The 26,824-nt window shown below is 31.1% G+C and overlaps 2 protein-coding genes across 2 annotated transcripts; one reads left to right on the top strand and one right to left on the bottom strand.

Annotated features, from left to right (window-relative positions):
- The first annotated feature begins 8,146 nt into the window (after positions 1-8,146).
- On the top strand, positions 8,147-10,994 carry LOC139882355 (protein indeterminate-domain 4, chloroplastic-like). Its single transcript, XM_071866689.1, has 3 exons — positions 8,147-8,327; positions 8,509-8,905; positions 9,896-10,994. Exons 1-3 carry the CDS (start codon positions 8,147-8,149, stop codon positions 10,992-10,994), a joined length of 1,677 nt encoding a protein of 558 aa, XP_071722790.1.
- A 9,369-nt stretch (positions 10,995-20,363) lies between these two features.
- On the bottom strand, positions 20,364-24,067 carry LOC139882350 (protein indeterminate-domain 5, chloroplastic-like). The gene is given in 4 exon segments (XM_071866685.1): positions 20,364-21,103; positions 21,223-21,674; positions 23,127-23,523; positions 23,899-24,067. Coding segments are annotated over 4 exon segments (1,758 nt in total).
- Between the last annotated feature and the right edge of the window lie 2,757 nt (positions 24,068-26,824).

Raw genomic sequence — 26,824 nt, 5'->3', positions numbered from 1 at the left:
TACTTTTACTGCATTGCTTTTCTTCTTCTTCTTCTCCTCGATCCTAACATTCATTAAGCTTTCTACCACATCTTGGATTGTTGGCCTCACGAAACAAGCCAACTCAACAGAGACATCTTTCGAAAGTGTGGATTTAGGTGGTGGTGGTGGTTGTTGTTGCGTTTTAGGATTTTGTTATATATTTATTTTCGTGCAACTTGCTTTTTCATTTTCTTTCTCCATGATGGCATATTTGATCTCCTTATTAAATATTATATGGTTAATTTTTTTTGTCTGTTATTTGGTGTTTTGCTTTGTGTGTTGGTGGTTCTCACATTGTGTCGACCTGTCCTCGCCTCCTCATATGGTTTTGGTGGGACGTGTTGAGTCACGCCACACACGTAGTGGTTTACGGACATTGGCTACAACTTTTGGCAATAGTTGTTGAAGTTAGAATGTTGTTGTTATTACAACTACAAAATCAATAGGTCGTTTAGCATCATGGTTAGATTATTTTGTGTTAATCTATTTGCTTGTAGTTTATTGATTGGCTCAACATACGAGTCTGCTTTACGGCTTCGTGTTGTTTTTTCCTTCCAGCGGTCCAAGTGAATATCCAACACTAATTTTTTTGAGGATTAGTTGGCTCGTTTTTCTCGATCGATCATCGGATGCATCTGCAGCAATTTCGACACGACAATTATGGGCTCCATTTTCCATTTTGAAAATTATAGCTAGATGATTATGAACCTATGTATATTTGTTTAGACGATGCAGTTCCTATTTAGCTATGGTTTCTTGCGTCTGGTCAGATATTTTTCATCGAGTTGTAATCTCTTATACCGTCTTTAAGTATCAATAAATTACAATTAATAAAAAACAATTAGTCACTAAAATCTAGGATTCTATAGTACAAACTTCTCCTAACTGAATTGCATGAAAAATGAGCAGCTTTAAGGGACAAGATCGTGGGTCCCACTATCCGCCAGCTCAACCAAACCATTGCAAACTTGGAGCCTGGAGCTACTGTATATGTACGGTGATGTTATAGCCACGTCAGCGCCATTTAACGAGCTGGACTTGGATGTCACAATAGAAAAAATAATTTTTTGGTCGTAACATACATATTTTTTAAAATTACTGTAATTAATTATTACCACGTCATACTCATGCTATAATAGAAAAAAATAATTTTTTGGCATCCTGAAAAGCCAAATTGAAATTAGCTCATACACATTTAAACATCCGTAAAATTTAGGTTTATAATCCATCATTATGTTTCACCAAAAAAAAATCAATCGCCTCCATTTTCTTTTTAAATGTTACTGGTTTATGTTTACAGAAATGTCAAAAGTCGTTTATTTCTTCTAAGTCAACATTTCAGTTCTCTGCCACTTATGCACTAACAGAAATGTCAAAAGTCGTTTATTTTTTCTAAGTCAACATTTCAATTCTCTGCCACTTATGCAAATGAGTGATTAATCTGATCTCAGTTGGCTAAAGATACAAAACTTAAAAACACATTCTAATATCACAATCATAATTTCTGATTATTGAAAGTATATATATTATTTATTCTAGATTTATTTATTTATTTTCCAAAAAGCACAGAGTATTATTCTCTGAACTCAACCACCATGTAATTGTGTAGTGTTGTATTTCTGGTAATTGTGTGTCTAGTTTTTATTGATTACTCATTTTTCAATATTTTTCCACATTGAATTAAGTTCCTTTTTACTATTTAAAAAAAAAAAAAAGGTTCCTTTTGAAGGAACTATACGCATTTACTAATATAAAATGTCAAGAGCAATTTATATTTTCAAGTAGATATACAATTTAGAACCACAATAGTTTTTGTCTTCTTTTATTTAATTTATATGTTCTTCTTTTATATTCGTTTTTGGTCCACACCAAGATCACAGACATATGATTAGTTAATTCGTTCTAATCACATTAAATATTATTTCATCTTTAGTGGCCAGTGGGTAAATTTTGTTAAAATAAATAAATTAATAACGTCCTCCATTGTTGTAATTGATTAGGTAAAAAACAATTTAGGGTCACAGGAGGGACACAAAAACTCCCAAATTGGTAGATTTCCCATTTAAGAATATCAAATTTTCGTAAATAATGTCTTCTTAACCAAGTATACATAAACGGTAGCTGGGTATTCAATTCATTTGACATCTTAAGTATATAGATAAAGACACTGAGCGAGCGAATGTGCAAATTTAATGTGGAAGAAAAAAAATTCTTCATAAGATTATTTATTGAAGACATTGTTATAGGTTGTATGATAGACGATACTATATGCTTCATTTATTGGAGAATTTGACTAGATTGGAATTTTGGGGTCTGATGTATCAGTTCATTAATACTTCATTAATGAATAGAAATCTGATCAAAATGACCAAAAAAACTATTTTTTAATAATTAATTGGAAGCAACATATGTCTACATTGTAAATTGTAATGATTTGTAGTCCACAATTGTTCGCTGGAATTTCTTGGTCGTAACATACATATTTTTTAAAATAATAATAATAATATGCTAACGCCATAGAAAATATCGTCTTGCGGTCAAATACAGACTCTCCGAATATATACAATTCTTGTTGAATGAAGGTATACTATAAAACCTTGTAACTGCAATTAACAGACTAATAATTCTTCTCTTTTAGGAAATGAGTGTTAGAAAAAAATATTTTCTTGTCTTGTAAGAGATGACAAGTCGTATTAACTACATGACAATGACCTCAGTGGCCATGGCGTCTGTCTTATCTTATATCCTTCACATATAGTAAAATTTTTCCTTATGATATGCTGTATAAATTTGTACTTATCCATACTATTAAGTTTATTCTAGTTTTTCATTAAAAAAAAAAAGTTTATTCTAGTTAATGTTATACTCTAAAAAAATAATGTTATATTTTCAAAGTAATCTGTACCTTTAATTTGTTAAGAAAAGAAAAAAAAAATGTTAAGAAAAGAAAAAGAAAATGTTAAGGAAAAAAAAAAGGCAACTTGTATTTATATGTATTTATGTACTACGTATGAAATAAATTAAGGCTAGCTTGATTTTATACTGTAATTTATAATTGTAACGTGCCTAACGGCCTAAAAGCAGCTCTAATTGTTCCTGACACATTAACCATTAATTAATCCGCATTTTATCACCGATAAATTTTCTACGCATCACTTATATATACAAATCACATTATGACATATAAAATTTATAAGATCTATAAAAAATTTAATTATAATGTTATATTTTATATGAAAATTATGAACCCTCAAAAAAAATAAATATTTTATCTTTTATAATTAGATTCCAAAAATTATATGTGTTGATATATGACATTCGTGTGCAAATGATCGATGGCATATTACACATACACATTAAAATATTTCTCAATCAGTTACTAATAGATCGAGGAGAACTCCATGTACTTTAGGTTAATTAGGATTTACTAATACAAACTTATCGTTTCTACTTCAAGTTTATATGAAAGAATTTAGAATTTTATTTTTAAATTTCTGTGGTCGGACCATATCCGATAAAGAAGTTTGTTCTCATAACACTGTTTTGAATAAGGTTGCCGTTCACCGGATTTCTGTCGCCAATCACAAACAATCACTTATAATTATCTCTTTGAAAATGTAAAAAGTTTTTTAGTGTCGGACAAATAGATAGAAACTATCGATTGAGGCATAATAAACAAACTCACATCTTCACAAACTCATTACATGGGTGTTCACGTTAGATATGAGTAGATAATACCTCTATTAGTATTACTACTATTTGAGTTTGGGTATGAATTCCTATTCCACCTCTACTATAGTTAGGTCATTCGAACTATATATTGATTCGCCGAAAACCAAAACACTCTCTCAACAATAACTTAATTTAGTTATTAAAACTTTAATTCAATTACTTTTTAATATATATATATAAATAAAATAAGATAACAACAAAGTGGTTGCGTTTGTAACTTTTTATTTCTTTATTGCGAGTATATCCAAATAGTATGCGTCCTTAGATGTAACAAAAATTGAAGCCGCCTAGTCTTATATCAGCCTGACTTTTATGTTAGTTTATCAAAATACAAAATGGTTTTGGTAATTTTTATTAAACTACTCTATATTGTAAAGTCGTTTTCAAAAATAATATCATATTATTATTTACACAGATGCATGCATACACATGGATGTGATTTGTGATGAAGAGTACTATTGAAAAATGCCAGTTTTTCCATTTATATTACTACAATAATAATATACAAAATATTTTTTAAAAACAAGTTACATAAATACATTAAGAATCCAATGCTATCCTTTGCACTTTGAAATTCTATTATCCAAGTAATTCTTCTCTGGCTTTAAAATATATATAACAAAATTGAGTTGTTTTTTTTTTTTTTTTATGAAGATGGTAATTTCATTGATGTAGAATAAGAGAGTCATTACAATTTAAAATTTTGATTAAGTATATCTAATACTTAATATGACAGCCAATACAAATAATACAAATTCATAATAAAGAAATATAGTTGATTAATCAAGAACTTGCATCCCTTTTCGTTTTGTAGTACGACAACTCACAACTATTCTCACATAAGAGCGAGAATATCATGATCTTAATATAAGGATCATATAATCAAAGCAACTTCGGGCGACATTAATGCCGTATAACAATTGAGATTGAGCCAACTTCACAACCCTCATGTCAGCTTGAACTTTTGATTGGGACATGAGCTTCCATATTCGGAGGTATGTACTGCAAATAGGAAGAGATAGGCTTGAATTCCAATCGCCGAACAATTGAAATCGAGAACAACACAGCACCCTTGAATAATGAAAATTGTCCGAGAGCATATCAAAAGCCTCTTCCACCTGAAAGTACTAACCCTCATACGAAAATCGAATATGCGCCCAGTCATTTGGAAACCATATCTAAAATAAAACATATAAATATTATAATAATAATTAAAATTAAAATTAAAAAGTCCCACCCACCAACTAACACCATCCGGAGCCAAAATTTGTAAAGCCCCAATATCAAGCCGAAGATTCGACCTATCCACCAACTCTACGCTAAGCAAACAATTCGGACCAATAATGGCAACGAAAATTACCCTTTTCCAACCACAAAAGCACCAAACATCGTGTAAAGAGGGAGGAGAGCGTCGTAGAGGTCAGCCACCAGCCATCTGTCGCCGAAGATGATGACATCAGCTGAGGAGGGAGAGGGAGAAGGCCAAAGCCGTTTGACAAGGGGAAAAAACAAGATTTGGAGCCATCAGATGATAGATCGGGAGATTGGGAGGAAGAAAACATAAAACGAAGGGCCTCACCGCCGTTGAAAATCCGAGCGGCGGTGGGGAGATAGTCTTAGGGTTTTTTTTTTTTAGAGAGAAGCGGGAGAGAGAGTGGTTTTTCCTAGTTTATTCAAAATTGAGTTGTTCTAATTGTATAATTTATGCCCAATCGAATTTTGCAATGTGTTTTTTATTTTTAATTTTATCTATCATTTTATAAACTAAAATTAAAATTCTGATATAATGATAATTTTTGAAAAAAAATTAGTAGAACTAGTGATTTGTTATATACAAAAACAATAACCGGCCTCAATTCCACCGAATGAAGTCGATTATATGAATCGTTACGTTTAAATTCAAAGACAATTTGTTATATATTATAAAATAAACTATACTCATACTCATACTGAATTTTAATTTTAATTTTTCTTACCTTTTGGTTTAGTATTTTTCATACATTTAAAATTTTTTATAATATAATAAATTTTTCTGATCTATTTATATACTTTATTATTATAATCTATTTACATAATTTTTTTAATGGTGCAGACTCACGTCCAACGGATGAATTCACTAACTTATTCGTTATTAATAGTATCCTGTATGAATTTTAATATTTATCAATATGAATGATGATATTTTATAAATTTATTTTTAAAAAATATGAAGTATTTCATTAGATTAATTCTGTAAAACTGAGATTTTAGGTAATTATACTTATACTATAATTATTCATCTGGTCAAATACTACTCGTTCCATATCACAATACATACAGTTTTAGAGCCTATTTTTTATATCAAAATACATTCATTACTTTTCCTTTTTTACCTTCACACATATCCATCATTTTTAACTCTATTGTTTTGTTGAAAAAAATTCAAATTGATTCTAGGGTTCTTCACGTCAAATTGCATCCTATGCTCGCGCCACACTCTATCTATTATCTAGTGCGCCTTCATCAACGTCGTCGGATTCGAGTGGGGCCAAGGCCAGATCCCATGGCGACCAACTACCACTTGGGAGTTGGAAATCGACGGCGGCGTGTTGTTGTTGATCGAGGTGGAATCAGCACGAAACGGTGCTAATATGGTGTACCTTCATCAACCCCGTCGGACTTGGGTGGGGCCAAGGCCAAATATGGATCCCATGGCGGCCAACTACCACTCGCAAGTTGGAAATCGACGGTGGAGTGTCGTTGTTGTGGATCGAGGTGGAAGCAGCATGTATAGGTTACCGGTAGTGGTGGGGAAAGTTGAGAAAAGGAAGAAGAAGATCAAACGAGAGAATCGACGAAGTGACCGATCGACAAAGTGAGTAAGCTTGTTTTTGAAGATTGAGGAAGAGAGTAAGGCGGTGCTGAGAATTTCGACTGACTTTTTTTGAGTTTGAAACGGAAATTGTCGAGAGAAAAGATTATTGGGCAAATTGTAATTATTTTATTACATCAAGAACATTTATATCAAAAATACATAATTCTTAAATTTAAATAAATTTCTCAAAATAACATATAATTTGATATAGTGAAGATATAATATAAACTTTTTCACGTGAAGAAAAAAAAGGAAAAATACAATAAAAAGAACATAAAATACTTCTTCGAATTGCACAATATTTTTTTTATTATTATTGTTACACAATATTAATATTAACAACCATAATAACCCCTAGGCGTACTCAAACAAAATTTTGAATTGAAATTGAAGTAACTTTTATCTAAATTATTAATTCATTTTGAAAGTAACGGATTTCGTGATTCGATTCTAATCAATTTTATGTATTGAGAGTAACTTCTTGTGGGCCCCAACCAAACCTTTGGCATATATCAATACTTACTATCAGATTCAACAGTACCACGAAGGCAAATTTTGAAAAATGATTTTGGAGTGACATAATAAATTGGATAAATTATCATAAAAAAAATAAAATTAAATAAATCGATCCAAATCCAGTTCGACTTATTTTTCAATAAAAAAATATATCGATCGATCAAACAAAAAGAATCGACCAAGCGACTTCAATCTGATTTAATTCAACCCACTGAATTACCTTACGTACTGAATATGAGATTATCAATAAAAAATATTGTTTTAATTACATATTCCCTTCTTCCATAAATAAATATGGCATACATATTTCTTTTAATTTGTAAAAATATTAAATGTATTTAAATATAAATCAATTATATTTATTATGAACGGTGTGAGTATAACTATATTTCGTGAATAAATTTATATAAAAAACCTAACTAAACCATGATGATATCATATATATATCTATGCGATATTTGGAATTTGTGACTTTTAATTATAGCGTAATTCTTTACACTAAATGATTGAACAATAGGAAGAAAGAGAATATGTGTGGACAGACATGTCAATTTAAAAATAAAAATAAAAAAAATATTATAGAAAAAAAAAAACAGAGAGAGAAGGTGAAGGTTGGCTGGGTTCTTATATTGTTTTGTTGCTCATGAAGCTATACATACACTATACTCTCTTCTCCGGATTGTAGCTGTCTCCTTATATACTCCCTTCTTGGTTCTTTCAGAGAATTTCTCTACTCTTCTTTGTTCCTTCTCTTTGTATTTCTCAAGACTCGCAAGGTAAATTACAAATATTTTTAATTTTTTTACATATATAAACAAAACATAAGAGAAAGATTTTTCCTCTCTTGTTTGTTGTTTTTCTTCATAAATGAATTCATCTATAACTAATAGAGAGAGTGAGAGAGTATTAGCTCATATTTTATGTGGGTGTTTTGTTGTTGTACTAATCAATTTTTTTATCTCTCTCTTTTTTTGTAATGAATAATTCTAGATTTACAAAGATAGATTGATAATCTTTGAAGATATGGCTGCTGCTTCATCCTCACCGTTCTTTGGAATCAGAGAAGAAAATCAAATACAAATGATACATCAACAACAGCTTATGAGCTCATCCACTCCAACTAATTCCAATATTTCTTCAGCTCCAAACTCATCCTCAGCTCCTCTTCCTCCAAAGAAGAAAAGAAATCAACCTGGAAATCCAAGCAAGTCTTAATCTATTCATTTATATAATTAAAGTCGACGCCTTTTTTGCAATTTGATTTGGATTTTTCAATCAAAATTTAAAATTTAAAATTTTTAAAGGAAAAAAAAAAAACATTAGGGCAATTTGGTTTCTTGGTGTTAAGTCTAATTTGTCAGTATTAAATTTTGGATGATGAACAGATCCAGATGCAGAAGTGATAGCACTATCTCCCAAGACACTAATGGCAACAAACAGATTCATATGTGAAGTATGCAACAAAGGTTTCCAAAGAGAACAAAACCTACAACTTCACAGAAGAGGACACAATTTACCTTGGAAGCTTAAGCAGAAAAGTACAAAAGAAGTAAGGAAAAAAGTCTATCTCTGCCCTGAACCCACATGCGTCCACCATGATCCTTCTCGAGCTCTCGGTGACCTCACCGGTATCAAAAAACACTTTTCAAGAAAGCACGGTGAGAAGAAATGGAAGTGCGAAAAGTGTTCCAAGCGTTACGCTGTTCAGTCCGATTGGAAAGCTCATTCGAAGACTTGTGGCACTAGAGAGTATCGTTGTGACTGTGGCACTCTCTTCTCCAGGTAAATCAAATTAATAAATTTCATTGCCAAATTTTAAATTTTGATTAATTAATAACCCTCAATCGAAATTCAATTATCTTTTCTGGGTCGAGGTAAAGATTAAAAATTTTGATTTGAAAATTGAAGAAAAGTTAATGGCGTTTACAAAATTTATCTTATTTTTCTCTAGGCCAAAAACAAAAAACCCCATTTGGATTTTCATGTCATCATTCATTTGATTGTCCTTAACTCGGACAAAGGTATCTTTTTTGTAACTATAAGTTCAAACTCTACAGTCTCCCGACTATTTTTTTAACAATGTTTAAATCTCATGAATTATAACTTGCCGCTTAGCTAAAAAATTAGAACGGCAGCCAATTTAATTGAGAATATTTTGGCGACAGTGGTGCGAAAGAGAAATGGCGTCGAAAAGAAGATGTTTTGTGCCTCGAAAACAACGCCCTAACACCTTTTTCCTATTCACGTGTTATTGTAATATAAAGAAATTTGTCAGACACACACAGTGAAAGATGAGATGTTGTTGTTACTGCTGGGTTTGTTCTCATGTGAGTTGGATATGTTTACTCAATTTGTTCTCTTCTGGGGATTACATAAGTTAAAAATAAATTAAAATTAGGGTTTGTGGGGTAAATCAAATATTCTGTTTCACTCCCAGCTGTGTTTTCTTTTCCTAGGGAAGTGTGAATTTACAGTTCTTCTTTCTAATTTTATGAAGTATTTGTAAACTGAGAGAAGTTCACTGTGGTCAGTTATTGGTAACTTTCATGGCTATGGAAAAATATTCTCTATAGTGTTTTTTTCATCAGTTTCTTGTTTTCACAAAATATTTCACTTCATTTATTATTGAAGTAGAGACGTACGTACAAAAGTCCTCTAGGCTCTATACATCTTAGTGACCGATTTTTCATCATATTTTAAATAAGTGCTCTTATTTAAATTAATGTCCATATCGTCAGAGAAATTATTAATTTTGTTGTGTAATTTTTGTAGGCGAGATAGTTTTATCACGCACAGGGCGTTTTGTGATGCATTGGCTCAAGAGAGTGTAAGAAACCCAACAAGCATACACACAATTGGAGGGAGTCATCATCTATTTGGAAACAATCACATGAGCTTAGGTCTATCCCAAATTGGTTCCAACATCTCCCACGACCACCCTTCTACCCACCTTTTGCGCCTAGGTGGCGGCGCCCCAAAATTCGAGCACCTTAATCTCCCCCCATCAAATCCTTCTAATGGATTCTTCATGCATGATCCTAACCAAGCTTTTCAAGATCATCAATCTTTTGCAAACAACAAATCTTCGTCGTCGTCACTCCATGGCCTAATGCAACTTCATGAACTTCAAAGTGGGGGTACTAATCTCAATAATCCTAATTCATCTTCAAATCTATTCAATCTCGGATTCTTCTCCAACAACAATAGCAATCCAAATAGTGAGAGTGCCAACAATTCCGGATTGTTAAGCCCTAATCATCAATTCAGCAACACAAATGGCGGAGGTGGCAGCCAAGGGACAACTATATTCTCCAGTGAGATGAGCGATTCGGGTTTCTATAATGCTTCAATGCAACATGAGAGCATGTCTCCCCACATGTCTGCCACCGCATTGCTTCAAAAGGCGGCGCAAATGGGGTCGACTACGAGCAGCAACAACACTAGCTCCAGTCTTTTGAGAGGCCTAGCTGGCTCTTCTTCAAGTAGGGGGAAATCTCCACCACTTATGTCTTCTAACTTTGGCAGCCAATTTGGGGGTGAGAATGGAAACAATACTAATCTCCAAGGACTAATGAATTCTCTTGCAAATGGATTCGGAGGGGGAAATGGACAAGACAATAGCTTGATGATGAGTAGCTTCAATGGAGGTGGGATTAATTCAATTGATCATCATCAAAACAACTCGAATTTTGTGAATGAGCCTAATAAAATGAATGTGAATCTCGGAGGAGCAAGCATTGGTGGATCTGATAAGCTCACTCTGGATTTCCTTGGCGTGGGAGGGATGAGAAATATTGGAGGAGGGTTTTCACAAAGCGATCAACATGCCATCAACAATAATATTAACTCTCTGAACTCACAATTGAAGTAATGCACTCTGGCAAGTCTGATCAAATGGGCATCGCTTCATGAATTTTAGTTTAACTAGTGGAAAGTGAAATAGACCTATCGTGGAGCATATTTACTAGGTATGCATATTTATGTTGAACTTGTAGGGAAGAGAAGTAATATCATGTTTTTTTGACTTAATTAGGGTTTCAATGTTTTTAGTTCATGATTAAGTGCTCTATATAAAACTTTTGTAGCGTTTGATGCAAAAAGATTTATGATCTTGCTCATCTTTTGTGGACTCTTCATCATATGCATTTAAATTTCCTTCTGAATTTCTCCATTTCTTATTTGAGTGACTAAGATTATGGCGATTCGATTATATGAATCTCTCTTGTACGTTCGGCAAATTAACTTCATAAGCGCTATGATATTTGTTTATTAGATGTTAGATATTGTCCGAGGTGCTTCAAATTGAGAGACTCTTAATCATTCTCTAGAGGGTCAAATTCGATGTGGTAAATTAAATATATTATTTTAATAAATAAGCTACTCAATAAAATTATATTTTTACTTTCAAAAAAAATTAAAATTTATATTTTAGATACAATCAAGTCTTATTTATTAATTATGAGGAGATTATAAATGTGTGCACATGTGCGTAAACTGACATGCAGAAAAATTAAAATGCTTGCACAAGAGAACAATAATGTCATATGAGTTGAGGGAAAAAAAAAATAGACTGCCAGTTCAATAGGCAAAATGACAAGTAGCGTTCTTGTGTCAAAGACAGATATAAATTACTACAAGTTACTACATATTATCCACAACTATCTGAATTAATATGATTGCCGTTGGATGATAACTCCAACCGTGAATTCATTTTTTAGTCATTTAGATGCTAGCAATGAGTTAGTTTTGCAAACGAGGCAAGCTATGTTTAGTGGCGGATTCTATATTTTGAATTGAAATAAATAAAATTTTGAATTTTTGCATAAATTGACTAGGAAATGGAATTTATTTATTTATTTGGTAAGGGAGGAAAATATGATTATTAAATTAATTTGTGGTCGAGTCTAATCATAAGAATTATCAATAATTCTCAGATAAAAAAAACTCGTAGTTCACTAGGTTAAAATCTTAGTATTATCAGTAAAATCGTCTGCGATTCGACTAACAAGACAAATTATAAAATTATGTAAACCAATATCGAATACATGCATTCTATAACACAAGGCGGATAAGGAGTAGTGTAATTAAGATGACGAACAAGGAAATGGAATTGAGTTGATTTAGAACTATTGGAATTTCGGAAACAGTTTCATTTCAAAGTAAAACTATATATAGATCTGGAAGCGGATGTTGGGTGCCCTAATTTCTAATAGAACCCGGTTCAAGTCAGAACTAAAACAGTATATCCTAGCTAGATCTTTACATATTCATTCAATTAAAGCTCGAGGCTAATGTTTTCATTTTTAACAGTCGTTGCGACTAAACCATATCGCGACTTTATCTAAATTTTTATTGTGGGATGAACAATTGCCGGAATATATCTACTAAACAATTCATGGTTAATGTTTTTTCAAATGTGACCATAGATTAGCGTCGGTCACAATAATTAAGAAAAAAAAAATATACATAGATTGACTTGCAGTAATTTTTTTTCTGATATTGACGTGGATAATAATCAGCATTCAGCAACTCTATGTATCTCTCCCTCTCAAAAGAATCTTTACATGTTGACTACATTCCAACACAATCGACAAACTGAGTTTTAATTTCTTATCATTTGTCCACTTGCTACGCTCTCTATTATTATTATATAATAATGTAAACTCAAAACCATTGAGACAGCAAAATATTGTGTATGATCTTTTTGATTTGTTTATATTTTTCATAGAATTTGCTTGGCCACCTAATACCTAATCCAAACATTAAAAAATTAGTATAAACTAAAATAACACCAAAGTCAGATGACATTCTTAAGAGATCATTGTCTATTTGTTTAGATTTGAATTATCTCTAGAGTTGACGAGGTTCAACGTACAAACCTTCACAAAATCCAAATGAGATTACATTGACGGAAGCCATCTGACTTAGTTTCAATTCTGATTCTTGTGGAGAAAGTTAATTATCCAACTTTTTTCAGAAAGAACGTGCTTCATATGATGACGGTAAAAATAAAAACAAACATGATATTTTGGGAGGATAATATATAGTTGCCCAAGTCATAGACTAGCTAGCAACTTGTTCAAAAGAATTAAAAAAAGTAAAATGCACCGGTGAGATTGTCGAGAAAATTGACAATTTCCAATTTATTTTTTAAATTTTTCTATGTTGTTTAACGTTCAATATTCTATCACTAATTTAGATTAACTACAAATTTTAATTTAATATTCTACATTTATGTTATCTCTAATTAATATAGTTACCATTTAGTTATGTTACAACCCGCTATTCTCAAACTATTACAAAAATTAATATAAAATATATTTTTAACTCACGTTAACATAATTCTTTTTTTCCCGTACTTACACTCAAGCAAAATAAAATAGAGCAAAATTTAATATTTTTTTCTATTTTTAATTAAAATATAATTTCTTCAATCTCAAATAAATAATCACGAGTGAATAAAATATTTAATTATAATTTCATAACTAGCATAATTTTCGAGGTGTTGTCTGAAATATTTTGAGAAAATTTGCTATCAAGGACATGGTAACTTTAAATTTGCTATCATAAATTAATCATCATAAATCGATGGTATGTCAAAAAAAATAAAAATTAGGAAACTTTTTCGTATATCTTTACTTATCAGTAAAATTAAGTGATAAAATTGGTAATGACGTCAAAATGATTCTTGGTTACTTAAAAAAAAAAACACAATCTTCTTCTTTATAAAAAATAAATTTTTTTATCTATTGTGTTTATGATTCTCCTTTTTTCGCAATTTGATTCCCATCTTGTATTGAAAAATAAAAAATTGGAAAAATTTGTAGTTGAAGTCTTAATTAGAAGAAGGAAAAAAATTAAAATACAACAAATAAAGTAATAAAAAAGGATTTAGATTTTTATAAAAGATGAAAGAAAGTGATTTTTAGATTTTTAATTTAAAAAATAATAGAAAAAAAATAAGAAAATTCTTATCGACCAATAATCTTAAATTAATGTTCTTGCTTCAGAATAGTCCAATTTAAAAAATCTTATTTTAATAAATTTTACTGATATATATTAATATATTTTACTAATATATAATTCATATTAGAAATATTAAAATATTGATGAAAAATTCAATTACATTTTGAATCTTAATATAGAAAAACAGTTAATTATATGAAAAAAAGAATGAAAAATTAATTGAATACGTAAGTTCATAGTATAAATGAAAATTAAATTATGTTGATTTAATATAATATGATAATATATAATAATTAGAAGAAATAATTATTTAAATTATGAATCTATTAAGTTAATTAAGGGTAAACTACATTAATTAGAGATAAAATAAATGTAGAATCTTTAATTGAAATTTGTAGTTTTTTTATCCTAATGGTAGGATATTGAATGTTTAAAGAGTGCAATGTTGCACTTTATAAAAAATCATTTCTTTTTATGTCGGTCAAGATTTACTATTTTCTCTGGTCCATATATTTAAGTGTCGTGTAATTAATAAAATTTATGAATATTAAAGAAATGATTAATTGATCGAAACAATAATTTCTCTATTTTCATTAAATACATGATTTAATAGGCTAACTCTTTTTTTATGTTAAAATGAAGAGAGTTTTTTTTAAAAAATAAATAAATAAATTTAGCTAATATATATATATATATATTGATTTTATAAAAATTAACATGAGCATCCATCCAACCATGCCAGCTAAAATCACATTTTAAGTTGACCAAAATAAATTTTATTACAAAATATTTAATATGGATTGGAGGGAATAGTAAAACCTACCATTGAAAAAATAAATAAAACCATAAATGTATTTTTAGCCCAATGATTATATGTTAATTGTCTATGTTGATAAGTGTTGGTATAGATTGTTTCAGGAAACTTGTTTGGTCACATTTGATTGAAAATTTGATTTGTTTAGAAGTGAAGTTAGGAAGAAAATCAAAGATAAAGTTGAGTATGAAGTTGAGTTCGAAGAAGAAAGAAAGTGAAAGAGAGCAATCTATTTTGACCATTAGAAATTGTTTCATGAAGGTTTTAATGAAGCTCTACAAGGATTTGGAAGCAAAACTATGCATCACATCATTGAACAGAATTGATTCAGGTTTTTATAGCAAAGTTACAGGATTGCATGAAACAGCACACTGTAAAAAAGTTCAAGGACTTTGATGTAACTGGTTTAAAAGTCAGGGAGTCGAGCAGACTTAAGCAAAACAATCTCGTCGGAGCTACAGTCGTCGACGAAGCTCGTTCAACATATGAAAATGCTCATATTGATATCATCTATCCATCCATGACATTTAATTGTACTGCAATTCATCAGAACGAAAAGTACCAATGGATTATGGCTCTACTGTTCATATTTGTTGATTTCGAGTATCTTCTATCTCTCTCAATTCTCGATGGATTAACGCAATTCAAAGTATCATTTAGCTTGGAATGTTGTTCTGAGATGTTTGGTTGAGTCAATTTTATCATATAACTACTAATGAATAAAATAGCTGTTGAAATTGTCGACTGGCCTTTTGTGACTATAAAAAATTGGGGGTTTCTTGTAGAATGGAGATTTCTTGCTCGTTTCAATTCAAATCAATCGCATTATGTTTTAGGAAGTTGTAATGAGGTGTATTCAAGATTTCAACCATGGAGAATGAGATTTGCTATTAAAGAGGCCAATATCAGATAATTTTCAAACAAGTCAAGTAGTGATTTTTAGTTTCAGTTTAAGTTGAAGAAAAGTGTTAATGTAGTTTCATTTAGAGTAGTATGGTGGAAGTTTCTGCAATGGTAGCTACTTGTTTCAATGGTCGAATCGAAAGTCAACTTCAAAATCAACTGTTTGAGGCATTGTGTGATCTTATATGCAATTTAGAGGAGAAAAAATTTCTATTGCAATCTTTTTCATCAGTTACAATTTTTATTTACCAGAAGATTAAAAAATAAGTGAAGATTGTGGAGAAAAAAAAAACAGAATGGCTTGTTATTTTGGTAGCTAGCAAGATGTCCCTTTCATGCTTTTGCTTTTCTCGTTTTCTTTTTTTATAAAATACCAGGTGGATTATCCTTTATGTCATTAGGGTTTTATAAAGAGTAGTATATAAATTCTTTTTGTACTCAGAAATTTTTGAACCAAAATACACAATACAAATCAAAGAAGCTCTATTTTCTCTTGTTTTACTTTTATTTTCATACCAGTGATATTCTTATTGCAGAAATCAAATCTTTCTTTCTCTTAAATCAATTTCTTAGGATTAAAAACTCAAAATTTTTCTATTAGATTAGATTACACCTTTTAAATGAGATCAAAATATATGAAAATGAGTGTTATTGGTTCTGTTTTAGGTTTTTGAGTCATGTTTTAGCAATTTCTGGTGTTGGACTGTATTGATTTTCTTGCTGAATTTTTCTTCCTTAATCTATTCTAAATGTTGAGCTTCTTGTTGTGAGTTCAGTTCCATCAGATCCTATAATAAATATCCTAGCATAGCTCTCACTCGACATTACATAGAAGCCCGTATCAATAATATCGAAACAAAATTCCTAACTAATGGAGTATTCTCTATTTGCAAGAAAGTGTGTGATTTAGTTCTTAATTAATACTCCATCCGGTCTCAAATGGCTATTGGTTAATTAAAAAAAAAATATTACAGTTCGAAGTGTCGTGTAATGAAAGTTGAAAATCGTAAGAAAATAATTAATAATAGAAAATATTACATGTCTATTCTCTATTTATTATTTCCAAGCCATAAATATTTATGCAAATGGATTAATTATTAAATTAATACAATGGTATAATCAAAAAAGAATTAATATGATGGTAACAACAACAATCAACCTCAATTTTACCGAGTGGAGTCGGCTATATGAATCCTTACATTTAAGTCCAAGAGGAATGTGTAGATCGCATGTCATATCATAAAGTAAGATTTGAAAAAAACAAATTTAAATATGCATAAATTTCATAAAACAATACTTGAAGTGGATCAAAACAAATTTCATTACGTGACAAAATTTAATGATGGTAATCTTTTTTTGAAATTTGGCCAACAACATAGTATGTAAGAGTTTGATGACCGGAGGCAGGGAAACAGAGATAAGGGTAGAACAGAAAATGTTCGTTATGGTAAATAATAGGAAGGAAATTCATGTGAATTTTGTTGAGATTTGCTGTCTTTATCTTCTGTTAAAATAGTTTTTACTCTCAATTTGTAAGGATCTATTTGTTTGGTATGGTAACTTGTTAGTGACGTATAGGCCTACTCACTCACACTTTAAAAGCAAAAAAGAGATGTGAAAAAGAAAACGAGTATCTAAAGAGCGTTTTCAAATATCAATTACAATTTCACTAAATATTGTGTCCTTGAGCAACTCGAATATACATAATTCTATACCATTCCTTTGAAAACGACGGTAAAACAATTGAGCTTTTCACAAACTACACATTAATGTCAAATATTATCACTGTCTCAAAATATATATGTCATTTTTTTTATTTTTTTTATACAAAATGCATATAAATAGTGACAAGTATTTTGGGACAAAAAGAGTTAAATTCTGCAAAACATTATCTACATAAAGTAAAGGAGTCCGTTCCAGAATATACTAATAGTCTCTAATTCATTTTTCACATCTTTGTAATAATTAAGAGCTTTGTTGAAAAGAATACTTTATACTAGAATATCGAAGATCGGAAAAGTTTTAGATGTTGATCGATCGGAAAACAGACAACAGAGGAAGAAACAATCTATATAAGGAAAGCTATCGGTTTTGTATTGAATGAATATTGTGTTTCTTACGTCCTGGAAACCGGAAAATTAAACTATATATATGGTATAGCTAGCACACTAGGGTTAGCCGACTCATATACCATTTGACCCTAAATACTAGACCGAAACTATGGGCTCTCTATTGTGAACTATCTGTAACAAAGTCGCAAATTCAAAGGCCTTATTTATAAGCTAAGCTAAGCATAATAGAACATAAGTGAAGTTATCATGCATATTTGATCAAAACACTGAACCACAATTTAAAATCGATCCTTAGAGATTTCAAATATCTTCTCAATTAGGAAATTGTTCGCGAGTCATGCTGATGGATTGCATAGAGAGTACATAGAGGTAATATTCCAATACTCTCCCGGTTCACTCTAAGTGTCGCGCGATAAAATTTGCTTCGATTCACATCAAGTATCTGTTTGAAATCTTGTGTAGAATTTCATCCGGCAGATAGAGCATAGGAGACTTAAACCGACTCGACCACATCTCATTTTCAATAAATTATATATTCTTATCAAAAAAAAAAAAAAATCAATTCATATTATAGCTGATATTCTTCAATCACACCCTCCATTTAATCCACTCAATTAACATACTCTTTCGGTCCGAAAATACTTGCCACTTTTTTTTATAATTTATATAAGAAAAGTGGCAAGTATTTTCGAACGGTGATAGTAATAAAATATGTATTCAGATAAATTTTACAGTTAATAAGACATACTACCTTTATATTTGGGAGGGCGAGCCTTGACACAACCACTTAAGGTTGTTTCTTTGTGGCATTGAGGTCACGAGTTCGAGTCACATAACCAGTCTCTTTTCAATTGTAAGTGGAAAGTTGTGTACTACGACATCCTCCCTCATATCGTTCAAAGCGGGAAGACTTTAGCGCAGCGGAGTTTGATTTTTCCCACTACAAATCATTATTTCGGTCAACTAATTATTTCCTTAATATTTGCAGCTTTTATTACGCGACACTTGAAGTGGACGAAAATGAGTATATATAAAATAATATTTTATAAATTATATATTCTCGCTTGTCAACCGGCGGTCGTCGGAGGTTTGAACATAGATATCTACATGGGAATTACTTTACTTCACAATTTCTTATTGAAACAATCAAAACCCACAATTGACTTCAATTTGTCCAACGCAGCACGGTGCCACACAACACAAAAGTAACATTAATTCACATTTTTTTTATTTGTTGACTACATTTTTTTATTAATGGGAACAAAGTTAATTTGTTGACCTCATGATGATCAGAAATTCATGGAAGGCATGCATATAGCAGAATTTACAGTTCAACTTTCTTCTACATTGCATGTAATTAAAGCTGCTGGACAAAATTACGGAAAAGTTTCTTAGAAAATTTGAGGAGAAGAAAGAGAGGACTAAAAGTTTCATGTCTTTTCCTTGATTTAAATTTAACTATTTGAAACTAGAAAGAAATATATAAAGCTCCACGGTGTCAGATGATTTTCCAAAACCTGAACAAAAAGAAATTTTGCCTTTTCAACCAACCTAAGTACCTGCCTGCTTCACTTCACCTGCAATTTAAAAAATTTATGACGATTAAATTAGTGAATTTTGTAATATCTCAGGCATGCTTTTATTAATCTAAATTAAATAAAGGTATCAAGTTATTATTATTAGAATAGTAATAAAACATAGATGTGACATATATATTCGAAAAATCTATCTATCAAATAATGATGGTGGGGCTGATAACTATGTGTGATGTCTCCTCTGAAAAAATGAATCACCAACTATTATGTTCATGTGTTTCGCTAGAAAATTTTGGACTAAAATAGATAAGTCAATAATTGCATTGGTCTGTGGAATTCATGCCCCCCCTTTTAAAACTATATATAGAAAATAAAAAAGAATCGCAATTATTAATTTAGTTATATTCCCAAAACATTTATATGCTATTTTGTGAAAGCCCTTTGAATAACCTAAAGAAAAATATCTTTACTAAGTAATAATCAGGCCAAAAATTGGACCCATAAGCATGCTTTTAAAGTCCAAGGAATCGCATGAAATATTAAAAATAATTGAACTATTAAAATTAAAAAAAAAATTATTATTACTGATAAACATAAGTGCTAAAATAGAAAGATAATTGATGAGTAAGAAAAGGAAAAAAAAAAAAAAGGCAAAGGATGAAACAAAACCCCATCTGCAATCCAACTCAAAAAAAGTTTATATAATGTTTTTGTCAGAAAAGTAAATTAAAATTTTAAATAAAACCTGGTTTTTTTTAAAATAAAATAAAATAAAATAAAATCTGAAACAAGATATAAAGAAAAAAAAATCATTAATTTAATTAGACACATTTACCAAAAACAAAGCCAAAATCAATCATAAGAACTTTTTGTGAGAATAATCATCTGCTAGCAAGACATAAAAAGTTGTTAGGTAGTAGTAGTAAAAACGCACCTTGTACTTTCTCTCTTCAGTTGAAATTTGTACCTCTAAAAGCTTGACTTGTCGGGGGTGGCGGCTGCTGCGACGGCGGCGCTCCATCCAATGAGCTTAATGTCATACCATTTTGAGGTTGATTTTGATTTTGTTGAGAAAACCCTCCACCACCACTCACAGTCCTCATTATTTGACCAACACCAAGAAAATCTCTAGTCAACCTATCATCGGATCCCATATTTTGCGTCAACTTCTGCTGATCATCATTTCCACGAAAGCTCGGAATATTATTATTACCATTATTATTATTATTATCATGGCCGAAAAGAGGCGAGGTTGCATTTCCACTAGCGAACGAGTTCATTAGGTCATGAAAATTATTTTCATTCTCATCGAAAAGCCCTCCAAAGTTGCCAATTTGCCGATGATTAATATTATCCGATGATTTATTGTGGTTATTCGTTGATGATGAGCTCCCAAAACTTCGGAGAAGAGAAGCGCTCGTGTTGCTGCTTGAAGACGAGCCCATTTGCGCTGCTTTTTGAAGCAATGCAGTTGCCGACATGTGAGGAAGAGTGTTTAGGGCATGATCTTGTTGGACCGAAGAAGTGCTAAAGAGTGAAGGTGCCAATCCTCCACTTGAGGAATTCATTTGATGATGATGATGATCATTACCCATCATGCCGTTACTCGAAAAGGCACCTCCGTTGGATGTCATCAACCCTGTAAACAATAACGAAGCCATAAATTTTAGTTAGATATCGTAACTACTACCTCTATACCAGAATAATAGTCATATTTTCTATTGGAGAAATATGTACATTAAATTTTATGGGGCCGAAATATGTAAAATTTGCCTTACGTAAAAAATATATCCATCAGATCAGGATTACCTGAAGAGTTGTTGCTGGTGTTGCTATTAGATAAAAATCCGAGATTGATTGAATTGTTATTATCCAATGGAAATTGCATCATTCCATGAGGAAATTGTTTACCAGCCGATGAAATTAGGCCTTGTCGGTGCTCTACTTGGTAAGTTTGGCTCGGTTCTTGCATAAACAAGTTTCCAGGTGCTCCATTAGATCCCATTAACATTGGTATGATGTTATTCAATTGTGAGGCTCTCGAATTACCACCTCCAAGCCTTAACATGTCGGTATTTTGGTCTTGTATTGAAGAAATTTGGGAATTACCAACTTGAGAGAGTCCTAACCCCATGTTGGAAGCGCCACCACTTGCACCGCCATATAGATGGCTGCCAGTTGTTGTCAAGGAAGTTGGATGTGTACCACTTTCTTGAGCCAATGCATCACAGAAAGCTCTATGAGTGACAAAACTATCTCTCCTGTAATAACCGCAAATTAAAGTCAAACAAATATTTTGTTTAAATATAATTTATAAAGGGTTGAATTAATACTGTTATAATGTATAACGGTTTGAATGAGGTACATAAAATTTAATTAAGAAAATGACTGTTTGACTGGAGTACACATGTCCTATGGTTTCAAATACTTTTCAACTAAGTGTGGTGACTAATTAGCTAGCTAGCTAGTTCAATTTGAAGGACATATGAGTGTACCTTTCAGTGTGAGGCCCTTTTCATGTTTTTTCTAAACAATTCTTCGTCACATGGGGGACTAGTGACTTTACATTAGAAATTATTAACCCCGGTAAAAATAAGACATTATATTGGACAAACAAGACGGTTAGAGCTACAACTCTGATACCACAATTTCATGATAAATGTTAGACTAAACCTAATCATTCAAGCTTGCCATTAATCGGGTATGATCCTTGATGTTGTTTCTAAATTGACTAACTAGAGAAATTTTTTTGGCCGGCTTGGATTGCTATACTTGAAGAATTTATGAGTTGGTAAAAGGAAACATGTTTGAAATAGATGGAAATTAATGAGAATTAAATGTATGAAAATCAATCAAGCTTGCCATTTGAAGAAGTGGATGTTCAATAAATGCAACTAGAGAATGTATCAACATTGATGAAAGATGGTGAATCAATCAGTCAATCAAGAGAGAAGAATTATAAAAAAATCCAAATAATTAAGGAGTCGAATTTAATTCAATGCCGAAGAAATAAATGAATGGAATCCCAGTTTGATCAGTTTCACTGTCCTATAGAACTAGAAATCCCACCAGAAAAATCAAACCTTAATAAATTTCACCCTCATTAAAAATCTCTCCCGAGAGAGAGAAAGAGAGAGGGAGGGAGAGAGAGAGAAAGATTAAATGTAACTTATCATGAAAAAGTAGAACCTGCAAGAGAACAGACCTGAACACAAATAGCCAACCCATAAGAGAACAAACCTATGCAAACAACAACAACACACAATTACACACATGAATCTCTTTCTCTCTCATATGGCGTAGTAGCAACACGTGAATTGGTGAAAAAGGCTATCAAACAAACGAAAAATAAGGGCGTTGGTTTCGAGGAGAAGAGGGAAAAAAATTAAAACTTTTTTTTTCTTGTTTTCAAGTTTTTAGTTTTATCTAATACTCTTGTCTGCTCATTCAAGAATCTTTGTATGTGTATGCATAACTATGGCATTTTTCCATAGAGATTATTTCACGTGGGGCTAGCTAGACTCTCTTTCTCTACTACAGTACAAGTAAAAATCCTTAATTCGCAGTGTTAAAAAAGTTGAAAACGGCACACATGTAATAGCTGGAAAGGAAAAAAACGCTATACTTCTGTTTGATCTTCAAATCAAAATCCAAACTTTGCAACGACCCATTTAAGATAATTGAATTTAAGATTGAGGGTATTTAAAATTTACCTGGAAAAGAGAGTGCCACAATCACAACGGTACTCTCTAGTGCCACAAGTCTTGGAATGAGCTTTCCAGTCTGACTGAACAGCGTAACGCTTCGAACACTTTTCGCACTTGAACTTCTTCTCGCCGTGTTTTCTGGAATAGTGTTTCTTAATTCCAGTGAGGTCACCGAGAGCTCGAGAAGGGTCATGGTGGACGCAAGTGGGTTCAGGGCAGAGATAGACTTTCCTCTTAACTTCTTTTGTACTTTTCTGCTTAAGCTTCCAAGGCAAATTGTGTCCTCTTCTGTGAAGTTGTAGGTTTTGTTCTCTTTGGAAACCTTTGTTACATACTTCACATATGAATCTGTTTGTTGCCATTAGTGTCTTGGGAGATAGTGCTATCACTTCTGCATCTGGATCTATATATTTTTGTTGTTGTTCATCATCATCATCATCATAAAATGCCAAAAAAAACAAACATTTAAATTAAAAATTTAATTATTAATTAGAAAAATTCCAAAAGAGACTTCAATAAAATTTGTTTGATATTCATCATATCCCCTTTTGAATTTTGAGCATAACCCCATTTTTTTCATTCATGTCAATAAGTCAATTCCCACCGCTACTCCTATACCACCACTACATCCGACTAGAAATGAATTAAAACACCTCCCATCTTGTGTAAGCATAATTCTGATTTAGGGTTTTTATTAAAAAAAAAAATTGATTCTTTTCAAGAATTGACAAATTTGTTATGAAAAAAACATATATATGTATTGAGTTGGGGTACTTGCTTGGATTTCCAGCTTGGTTTCTTTTTTTCTTGGGAGGTGGTGGAGCCGGCGCCGGAGTTGAAGAAGAAGTTGGAGTTGATGATGAATGTTGCTGCTTCATAATCAACTGGTTTTGATCTAGTTCATCTCTGATTCCAAAAAAGGCCGAGGATGAAGACGAGTTGGCCATTTTTTGAAAAAAAAATAAAAAAATCTTTCACTCTGTCACTGTTTGATTTCTTTCCCTTGAAGTTATTTTCTTATCTCTCTCAGCTGCAAAAGAAGAAAAAAAATATCAATCTTCTTTGATTCTTCTATCTAATAATTAGTAGTTATAAATATTAGTAATTTATATATATATAAATGAATGAATATTCAAACACAAAATAAATAAAACCAGCACCCCACATTCAATTCTCTGGGTTCTTTCCTCTTATCTCACTTTTTCTCTCCGCATTTTTTTTTTAATTTTTTCCTCTCATCAAACTTTTGTTTTTTAAAATTGCCAAATTTATGAACAAGAGATGGGGTTATACTGTGTCTTTCTTCCTTGATTTGGTGTCATGCAGAGACACTCACACATATACCAAAGCATATATAATTTTTAAAATAAAAAAAATGGATTTTTATTTTCATGAAAATATAAAAGTTTTAATTTTTTATTTATTAATTTTTCAAAAAATTCTACCTCGAGTGAAAAATTTTGTAACTGAAAGGAATTTCATTTGATGAGTCGGTGGACCCAATCCTTAGCCACATAACGACATTGTATGGTGAGTGAGGGCAGCATGAACAGAACATCTTCTTCTCACTCTCTTTCTCTTTCTATCTCTAAAATGTTTTTCGTATCTTCTTATTCACTTCCAGACAAACATTTCATCATCCACTGGCCCTCCAAAGTAACAATTTTTATATATTTCAATAAAAAGGAGAAATTAATTAAAACTATATATTAACTAATCATGAGAGATTTAATAGCTAATGGTTGGTGATCATCATAGTTAGAAAGACAATTTCTAGGTAATTTCCTAGTCTCTTCGATCGTCTATTCATTAATGAATGAATTGTAATTGAACACCACGGTTTTACAAACAAGCAATTAATGTACTACATAATTTGATTAGGGTTGCCTATGAAACTCGAACTACATTTTTTTACTAAATGAATTATGTTCTGATGAAAATTTTCTTGCGCATAATCATATATTTCGAACCCTCAAATCTCTAAATACTAGACACTAAACCTAAGGTCGAAATCCTCAGTTCTTTGAGGTTGGACCAAATATACATTCTCCATCATATTTTAGATCATTATTCATTTGGTTTCATATTAATGAATATTGAAAAAGGACTAATCCTATGATGCCCAGGTATAAAGAAATATACATGATCGATGATTCATAATCTAATTAATATGGATATATATATATTAATAATCCGATCATTTCGATATATAATTCCTCAACGAATTATTGTTATTGTTGAGATCGACTTCGTCAAAATGTCGAAGTCCGACCAGTGGTTGATCGATCGTCTTAAAAGTTCAGGCTCTCACACTTATTTTTCTCCGATTTCTCTCTAGTAATGTGGCTGGGATTGAAAGTACGAGCTGGAATTATATATTTTTCCATTGTGCTTGGCCATAAAGATCGACAACTAATTTTCAAGAACTTCATGAATTATGATCTATGAAATTACTATTTACCCTTTAATCGGACTAGATCAAATGAGCATGTTTCACAATATAAATCGCTTATGGAGCCCGATATCAATGAATTATATTTCAAATTAGACTATATAATCAAGTAATCAACTGTAAACTTACTAGTTACTATCATATCAAATCAAGTCTCATGAAATTAAGCTCTAGAAATAGCAAAATTTGAATATAAGATGATCTTGACCGCTCATGTTGGAGAAATCTTTCATAAGAAGTAGCCTACAACCAGAGGGTTAAAAGGAGTTGTATATAATCATGGATTGAGGAAATTAATGGATGGAAATAAAAAGAAGAGGTAAGAGAGAAGTGGCCGTGTATGTATTGTAATTGTCTAAAAGTCTCAAAAAAAAGCTTAATTTGGTCCACTCTCTCACTGTTAAAATATAAAAGTCCAATGCCTTTCTTCTTTGACTCAGTTATTTGGTTGGTTTTCTTACATGCAAACTGGTTTTCGGGGGGACTTTCTTATATTTTAACTTATTTATTCAACCCTACTACTACGGTACTTACTCTTTAATTTGATAATTTATTTTGATTTATTTTAAATATTGTTTTATAAAATAAAAATATATTTAAATTATTTTTTTCAGTCTTATTTTTTATTTAGTTTAATAAATATTTTATTTTGAATAAATATTTATGATTTTTGAATAATAAATAATTAACAGACATGTGAATTTTTTAATTATTAATTATTTTTTTGAGATTCTCGATTTTCATTACGAGACACTTAAAGTGTACGGGAGAGAGTATATCTTTAATTCCATTTCAAAGTTATATATGTTTTTTTTAACTTGATAAATCAATTCAAATATCAGCTAAGATAAATCTTATGTCTCTACAGTAGCTAATGATGTAGTCTCAATTATGGTGCATCATATTAGTCGAGAGTACTCATGGAAGTAATTGCATGATTTTGTGTGAAAGAGCAATTAATGAAATATTGGAGTGCATTATTTCTTACTACCCTTTAGCTTGTTCCTAAATAATTTACGAAAAGATGGCTATTGATAATCCAACAACCACTAGAGTTGAACACTAGAAAACAGACACATAAATTTTAATTAAAATTTTAATTAATTTTCCTATAGCATCACAGCCCTGTCATGGTCCACAAATGACAACAGAATATTGACCATTAGATTTTGCAGATTAACAATGTCGTCGAAGGGGATTATGGTTCACATAAAAGATTTTGTGAATACTTTGTATATTACTATTAAGTAAT

Source organism: Rutidosis leptorrhynchoides, unplaced genomic scaffold (genome assembly GCF_046630445.1).
Source record: "Rutidosis leptorrhynchoides isolate AG116_Rl617_1_P2 unplaced genomic scaffold, CSIRO_AGI_Rlap_v1 contig26, whole genome shotgun sequence".
Lineage (NCBI taxonomy): Eukaryota > Viridiplantae > Streptophyta > Magnoliopsida > Asterales > Asteraceae > Rutidosis > Rutidosis leptorrhynchoides.
This window is presented reverse-complemented; position numbering and strand designations above follow the sequence as displayed.